General features: G+C 38.8%; 1 protein-coding gene across 2 annotated transcripts; it reads right to left on the reverse strand.

The window, feature by feature from the left end:
• Positions 1-2,557: 2,557 nt before the first annotated feature.
• Positions 2,558-7,781, reverse strand: LOC121801561 (heat shock 70 kDa protein 15-like). 2 transcript variants are annotated; one of them, XM_042201077.1, is made up of 6 exons: positions 7,683-7,781; positions 5,280-6,495; positions 4,746-4,967; positions 4,564-4,659; positions 3,879-4,052; positions 2,558-3,584 (listed from the first exon to the last, which is right to left on the reverse strand). In XM_042201077.1, the coding sequence occupies exons 2-6, from the start codon at positions 6,435-6,437 to the stop codon at positions 2,739-2,741; spliced, it is 2,496 nt and encodes an 831-aa protein (XP_042057011.1). In that variant the 5' UTR covers positions 6,438-6,495; positions 7,683-7,781; the 3' UTR covers positions 2,558-2,738. The 2 variants fall into 2 exon arrangements, with proteins under 2 accessions (XP_042057011.1, XP_042057010.1); XM_042201076.1 differs by lacking the exon at positions 7,683-7,781 and adding an exon at positions 7,402-7,645.
• Positions 7,782-8,710: the final 929 nt, after the last annotated feature.

An 8,710-nucleotide genomic window follows, 5' to 3' on the forward strand; every position in this document is an offset into this window, starting at 1 on the left:
GCAATAGATCGCCCAGCGAACCGCCCAGCGCCGGCGCTCGGCTGGGCGGTCGTTGGGCGCCTATTGTGGATGGCCTAATACTTCTACTGCACCAAGACATGCGCTATTTTTCGAGACGTGGGGATATAATCAAAGTTGATTATTAATATACTCTCTATTTCATAAAAATTGTCTCACTCTGACCGACCACGGATTTTAAGAAATGTAATAAAAAGTGAGTTAAAAAAATTAGTAGAATGTGAGTCTTACTTTTATATATTAGTTTTATAATAAAATGTGAGTAGGAATGAGTTAGTGGAATATGAGGTCTACTGCCAAAAATGGTAAAAAGTGAAATAAGACAAATGGTATGAGATAGACGGAAATGGAAAAATGAGACAATATTTGTGGGACGGAGGGGAGTATTTAATTTCTATACTCTTCCATTCTACTACGGATATGTTATTGTTAATGAAATAATTCCAAATAAATACACATGAAATATGAAATGTAGTACGTAATAAAAATTTCAGCCCATTGAATGAGTAAAATATAATCAGCAGTCGAAGCACGCCGTAAATCCGTAATGGCTATAACAAAATTAGACAGCCGCACGTCTTGTTGAAATAGGCCGGTGGGCTGCTGTCAGCCCAAACAAAGTATGCTCACAGCCCAAACCAATCTACTCGCTCCAAAAAAAGCGGCGGGAAAATTAGCATTTTAAGATTTGAGTTAACAAGAATATGTATGCAGCAGCCTAACTTAACTAGCACGATTTCATGGACCATCTCCATTCACGAATCGATTTTTTTTTTCAAAAACCCAACACCCATCTAATATCAACAAAAATAATTACAATATATGTGCAATCATTAATTGATTAAAAATTGCAATAATTGGATCCGTCAATAATATATACTCCTATTAGAAGAATGACATATAAGCTGGGACGAGTTACTCTCTTTGCCCGATCAACATCTCATGCACATGTTAAAACATTTTTTTAAAACTCATACCGAGTTAAAATGAGACTATTAAGGTCATCCACAACGCTGTTCCTATACCGTTCTTAAACCGTTCCTTAAACTAATATTTGCGGGCCCTACTGTACTTTTTTACTCAATTCCTTAACTAAGGAACGGAACCTGCAACCCTCCGTTCCTTAACCGTTCCTTAACCGTTCCTTAAATTACTATTCATTCAATTTCATTTTTATTTTTATTTCCAACTCAATTCAATTAAAACAAACACACTTTAATAAAAAACAAACACACTTTATTAAAAAACACACAACATTAAAACAAAGTTACAACTTAAACTTAAAAAAATCAAAAGCACACAATTAAAATCATAAAAAAATAAAAGTACACAATTTTAATAATTTCATCCGCCAAAGTTTGCCCAAATGTGCTCAATTAGATCGTGTTGGAGTTGGGTGTGTGCGCTAGAGTCGCGTGTCCTTGCACGAATAGATAACCGTTCTTGTATAGACGGATGCGCTCCACTTCGAGACGGACTACTTGCGGTTGAGCTTCCGGGGGATTCGGGGTCGAACCAATTTCCCGCCTCGGGTCCTTCGTCTTGGACAATCATGTTGTGCAAGATTATGCACGTATACATGATGTCGACCATGTTCTCCATGAACCACGTACGAGCCGGGGCGACGGAAGTACGTATCTCCCCAAACCGGGTTATCGCAGAAGCAGTTGCGTACTAACCTTGCGGCGGCTTCCTCCCGGTTACGATGGATGTACGTACGGGAGCGTCGTTGGGGCGGCGCGGCTTCTTCCGCCTCCCGTCGTCGATCTTCTTCAAGTGATTGTTCCAATATTTGACGCATTTGTTCAAAAGGATCCATTAGTTTGATTAAATTTGTGAGAAGAAAAACAGAGTTGATTTGAGATGAAAATTGGGGTGGAAATAGAGAGGATTTGAGAGGAATAGATGTGTGTTTGTGAGTGAAATGAGTATGAAATATGAGTATTTATAGAGTAAATAAATAAATAAAAAACGGCAAAAAAACGGTAACAATATCGTTGCAAAAAAATTTTTATTATTAAATTCGAATTTTTTTTTAAAAAAACGAATTATTGCGTCACTGTGACGACGCCCACTCGCGGGGCAGCGAGTGAGCGTCACGCGTCGAATGGGAGGATGCCACGTCGCCTCGGCGCGTGGCGGAACGTGTCGTGCCGCGTCTCGCGGGAAAGGCACCCGGCACGGCACCGGCACGGAATGGCGACGACACGGGCGGCTGCAACGCGTGCCGCCGCGGTTCCGTTTCTCCGGAACGAAATCGCGTTGCGGGTGCTCTAATGGTAGACTGAGAAAGTACTAGTTAGCACGCATACTACCCATATGAAGTATCATATGCTCAAATGAAATTAAATCGCACCACGTTTTATGCTACGAGAAAAAAAAGTTAAAAGGTTCAGTTTAAACTATCCACGAGCATAAGAAATAGTAGAACTCCACTCATATTCAAACTCTACTATATACTAGTACTAGTATTCATTTTCATTTTTAGTGGCAATTTGATAGTAAGGATAGATAAAGTAAACTATGATAAAAACACACATTTTAGATCATTATGAGTTAGATAACTCCAATATAAACCCCAGCAAACGACACCCTTAAGATTCAACTAATACACTTTAAACAAATGAACACTTCAAAATCACAACTAAACATGTTAAGAAAAGATAACTGGTTCTAATTTGCATCAAATGAACAACTAAAAACCAACATAATCTTGTTGTTCAGGCTGGGGAGGGATCGGCTGGCCTACGTCGATTGAACTCCTCATCCCACATACGCTTGAAGACAAAATCAATATGCTTCGCCATTTGGAGAGCATCTGTGTAGGTGGTGATGGTGGGATCACGTATCTGCATACGGATGTGGGGCTTCAACCCCCCTAGAAATAATCCAAGATATTGCTTCTCAGCGAGCTCTGGAAGTTGAGCGAGGCATTCTTCGAATTCTGCAACATAGTCGTCGAGAGACCCTTCTTGGGACGGGGTAGGCAGCGCCTCGTGCCCGTCTAAGGCCGGGTCCGACCCAAAACGAACGAGAAGCTCGTGGGTAAACTGATCCCATGTGAGGTCAGGGTTGCATCGGAGGAGTAGCTGGATCCAAGACATTGCGGGGCCAGAGAGTGCAGCCAAGGCAAGCTCGACCTGTTTCTCCGCTGGCGTCTTGTGGACTAGAAAATACTGATCCACACTAGCTAGCCATGCGAGCGCGTCGCTACCATCAAACGTAGGAAGGTCCATTGTTTGTTGATGTCGCAGAATTGTGGATTCCTCGGCTGCTGTACGGGATGTTGACTCCTTGAGACCTATGCGGCTGCCCAAGGCAGTAATTTGTTGCATGATTAGGTCGAACTGGAATTTTTGACTGGCTGCCAGATTGTCGAACTTTGCCTCGATCGCTGAAGTGCGAGCGGCCCGATCCTCCATTGCCATCGCTAATCTTTCGAGCATAGCTGAAGTGCGAGCAGCCTGATCCTCCATCGCCATCGCTAATCCTTCGAGTCTAGCTGAAGTGCGAGCGGCCTGATCCTCCATAGCCTTTGCTAATCCTTCGAGCCTAGCTTCGATGCTCTGTGTTGGATCCACGTTCACCGCACCAAGTAGAAGGAATATCACACGGACAGAACATAAAGAACAGATCAGCAACCAATAAAATCATAACCAAAGAAGATTACAAATGACTCAGCTCCTACTCAAGCTCTACCAAATAAACCTATTTCTAAGACTCCACCAATAGAAAAGACTTAAAACAAATCATCAACTAATAAATAGTACTACTACTATAACAAAAGATAACTACTTCTAATCTGCACCAAAATCAACAAGGTTGAACCCATCATCATCACTAGAAAATTTTTCATTAACCTTATCCATTTCCATGTGAGATGTCTTATCTCCTGATTCCGGGACACCATTTTCAGCTCCATGGCCGTCCGCGTTAGCATCTTGAATATTGACATCAGTTTCAGTGCTGCCGGGACGAGTATCATCTCTTTCCTCTTTCACAACTGGAACTTCCACCTCTTCCTCTTCTACGAGCTGCAGCAAGGTAGGCAAATTAAAATTTCAATCTCTTCCCAACAGGAACTAAATAGCAGGGATAACCTTAAGATTAACTATCGCAGTAGACCAATGAAATTGTTCATATCCCAAAATAAACTCACTTAAATTTACTCCAGTTCCTAACCAGAATATTTATCGTGATTGGCTCAATAAACATACCATTCTCAGATTGGAAATTTGTACTATGCTTTAATCAATTCCAAATGTAAACCATAACATCCAACTTATTGATTCAAAATCTCATGGAATTGAATGCTATCCAAATTGAAAACAAGTAGGAGTAGCATATTATTCGGAGTTCAAAGAGCATCAGTTTCATTGATCAAGAAAGAACTCAATGATAGATCGGCAATGAGCAATAAGAATATAAATGCAAGTAAAAGAAAGCACAATGGTATGGTTCACAGCACAAAATCTAAAAAAAATTATGAGCTTGTGAGATCATTAGATACATAAGGATCTAGTGAGCTTCACAATGAAAGCTCACCATTGTAGACTCGATCGAGACAACGCCATGAAGATTCAGATGCACTTTGACCTTCAACTTTACCTTTTCACCTTTTGTGGACAGGAAAGGTTCAATCTGCAGAACCCAGTAAGAGGATATGTCATATGTTAAGTAAGGGAAACACATGTAATAGTGAATGGAAAGAATGCACAACAAGCTACCGTGTAAGTACTAATATTCGAAGGTTTACTGCCATCGATATGCAGTACATCTATAGTGAAGGTGCCAGATCTATAGAAAGTCAACTCCTTAAGGCATGGCATGGGGTTACCCGGGGGGAAAAAGACAGTGCTCTGCCACCTATCAGCTTCTCCAGTTGGTGTATCATCAGGGGGAGGTAATTTCCATACCAAAACAATGAGAAATGGAAAACTCTCGATAACCTAAACGAGGGAAGAGTATACATAAGTCAATTCAACTACCATGTGATAATAGATCACACTACTCTACAAAGCAGTACGAACTCAGCCGTTCGAAAATGAAATGCATAAGATAAATGTGTGGACACTACAAAACCATATTACCAAGATTGTTTTAACAAGTTGTTGATGACAGCAAGTAAAATGATACCACATGAAAGAAACTAAGAAAATATTATTGGCTAATCAACATAACCAAAGTAGATGGAATAAAGCTGTGGATCACCCAATGGCATATACATCAATGTTGCATTAGATTCCTGGAGTAACATTTACCTGAAAATCTTGGACTTTTAATGTGGGGCTGAGAATAGCACATTGCAGAGCACTGCCTTCCGCCACACATTTACTAGCATCCATTGTTCGTCCAGGCTCCTTTCCAAAAAACTTTGTCAATATTTTTGTAATCATGGGAACTCGAGAGCCTAAACCAACAACTTCAACAGAATGTATATCCTGGGTAGTCAGTCGGGCACAAGCAAGAGCCTTCTCCAATGGCATTCTCATGCGTTCCAAAATTGGATTACTAATCTGCTCAAAATCATCTCTCTTAATAAAACCTATAACATCCTTCTCGTCCATAAAACACTGGATGTTCAACGATGCCTCGGCATTTACACTCAGGACCTTCTTCAACTTCTCACAAGCAGCACGCAGTCTTAGGCAAGCACTTGCATTTTGATAAAAATCAACCTTGTACTCATCCTTGAATTTTGCAGCAAAATGTTGGATAAGCACTTCATCAAAATCCCTTCCACCTAAACACTGATCATAAGAATGAGCCAATATCTTCAGCTGACCTTTCTTGAAGGCAGCAATGCATACTTGCATACTGGCATGACCAATATCAACAAATGCAACATTAATTGGTTCATTGACAGGCAAGTCGGTCTTGTAAATACCATAAGCTAAAGCGGTAGCTGTTGCCTCATGAATGAGATGAAGAGGGTTCAAACCAGCAATGGTCGCAGCATCTATAACAGCTCTTCTCTGCAGATCAGTGAAGTAAACAGGTATCGCGATGCAACAGTCAAAAACAGCAGCATTTAAGTTCTTTTCTGCAATGATCTTCAAATCAGAAAGTACCATTCCTAAAAGCTGAGTAGGTGTGAAGGTCCTATTTTTTCCCAAATATTGAGCATGAATCAAGGGATACCCATCAGGCCCTTCAGTGACTGAAAACGGCAGTGATTTGATATCCTTCTGCAACACGGTATCCGAAAATTTGCGTCCAATAAAACGTTTGATCTGTGACATTGTATATATTGGATTCATCATACTTGCTGTTCCAAGGAATCGCTGCTTCTTCCCATAACATACAACAGCAGGAGTTTCGCGCTTGAGCTCATCGTTGAGCACAGCATTGATACCTATTTTCCTTGCAACAGCAACAACACAACTTTCGTTCCCAACATCGAAACCTACCACACTCATGTTTACTATAGTGCTTGAAGGTGCAGCAAAGTCACTTTGCAATGTGAAGCGTATTTACCTGGATCATTAAAATTTTGAAATTTTTAATGACCGCCATAAAAAAACAATAATGGATATGTACCATATTTAACTAGCATGATACATGAACACCTCCCTTCATAATTGAAGATTTAAAAAATCTGATACCACATGCAATACAAAAGATAATAATAATAATAATAATAATAATAATAATAATAATAATAATATAAACGAAATGCAATAATCCAACTATACATTAGAAGAATAACAAACAAGTCGAGACGAGTTAAGACATACACACGTACACAACATAGATCGAGCCCTCTAAATTCCCTTACACTATTAATGGGCGTACAACAACTTTTCCCTTAAAACTTTTAACTCAATAAACATCATTAAATCTTTTAGTTCATTAAACATTATTGAAATTTAAAATCTGTTAAACTTCATCAAAAACTTAATTCCAATATGCTAATAAAAAATGAGAAAGAAAGAAAAAAATCGGGAAAATGAAAATAAAAGGCAAAATAATAATGTTGGTCAAATTGAATTTCAACCAAGGTGAAAACTAAAACAAAATTTTTACTCCTACATATTTTACCACTAAGCTACAAATTTTGGTTCGGCTATGTTGGCCATCCCACGTCGAAATTTAAGTCATTCACATTTTACTCCTACAAATTTTATGTTAACTTTCTCCCCACATCGAAAATGCGGGTGAGAGTGATTATAAATATGATCATTCAACCATGTTTAACATTAGGAATATTATTTTGATTTTTTTTTGTAAAAAAATCAAACTGAATTTCAACCTTATCAAATACTAACATTATTTGATTTGGAACTAAAAATAGAAGACTGCAAAAAGAATAACAGGGATAGCAAATTGCACTGCGCTCATATCGGCTAAGAAACGTGAAGGCGCTGTTGTAGATGCTCTTACTCTCTCATGCACATGTTGCCGTATCAGAAAACTAAATTTATACACTAATCAGCTGGCGTACTTTGCAACGAACTCAAGGTAAATGAGAGAATCAACGAACTTCGTCAAATTTGAAGAAGTGAATCAACGAATGCACATTTTCTACCACCGGATTGCACCTCATTTAAAGTCCAAACGGTACAACATATGCGTCAATATGAAAATCGGTGCAACGATTAGGTCTGAAAAATAGCGTAAGTTGCAGCACCGTCAATCGGGATTCAGTTTGAAAAAAAAAATACCTGAGAGCAGTCGAGCGCGCCGCGGAACGTAATTTGTGGGATTTTTCTCTCTGAGAAAATGTAGCTTCTTCGCGACGCTTTGTTTTGACGTGATTGTGGTACGCGTTTGTGTATTAGTGGAGTAGATATTTGTGTCTAATTATATTGCAATTTTTAATTGTAAATTTGATCATTTGGTTTAAAATTAGGAAAAAAAAATTGGTGAAAAAATCGAATTGAATATCAATCTTTTCAAAGTGAAATACAGTCCGCAAAAAGAAAAACAAGGATGGCAAGTTGCATTGGCGCCTTTGCGTTCTCACATCGGCCGAGAAAGGTATTGCAGATTTGAAGAGCAGCTGCAGCCGATGCACTCTGATAGGGTTCTCGATTTAGCAAATCTCGTCGAACATCATCTCCAATATTTTGGTGTATCTTTTATTTTAGTTAGTTGTCTTTATTCATTTTTCATATCTTTTGTATTCTTTTATTTTAATTATGTTTCTTGATTAGCAAGATATGTGTTAGGGTTTAGAATTCTATCGTATTTCAAATAATTGAGAAATATGAAATAAATTTCTATTCTCATTCTGGTTCCAAAAACCCTAGAACTTCAACTGGGGAATTATCTCTTTGCTCCTTTCAATCTTCGCGTGCTCTACAAACCTTTCGATAGGAACTTAAACCCTATCACACTCGCACTCTTTGGCCCGATCAACAACTCATGCACATATTGCCGTATCAGAAAACTAAATTTAAGTACAGATAAGCACTCAAAATTTGCCACGAACTCTAGGTAAATGAGAGATAATGCGCTAAGACAAACTTTGTCAAATTTGATCGAGTGTGAATCCACGAGCTACACGTAACCACTTATTTTTTACTATTCCAAAATTTTAAACAGTTTTAGAATAAGAATTTAATTTGTCATTTTAGCTTGTTCCCACAGGCCATAATAAAAGTCTGTTTTTACTACTATTATTATGATAAATGGACTCCATGTGGAACGACAGGGGCGGACGCATAAATAAATAATTATAAGGACTGTA

Source organism: Salvia splendens, chromosome 4, assembly GCF_004379255.2.
Source record: "Salvia splendens isolate huo1 chromosome 4, SspV2, whole genome shotgun sequence".
NCBI classification, from domain to species: domain Eukaryota; kingdom Viridiplantae; phylum Streptophyta; class Magnoliopsida; order Lamiales; family Lamiaceae; genus Salvia; species Salvia splendens.

Excerpts from the sequence above, each read along its gene's own strand:
- LOC121801561 (XM_042201077.1), bottom strand. The coding sequence starts at position 6,437 with ATGAGTGTGGTAGGTTTCGATGTTGGGAACGAAAGTTGTGTTGTTGCT. Across the intron at positions 4,968-5,279 it reads TAAAAGTCCAAGATTTTCAG|GTTATCGAGAGTTTTCCATT; the intron begins GTAAATGTTACT and ends TCCCTCGTTTAG. Across the intron at positions 3,585-3,878 it reads CTCACATGGAAATGGATAAG|AGCATCGAAGCTAGGCTCGA; the intron begins GTTAATGAAAAA and ends GATCCAACACAG.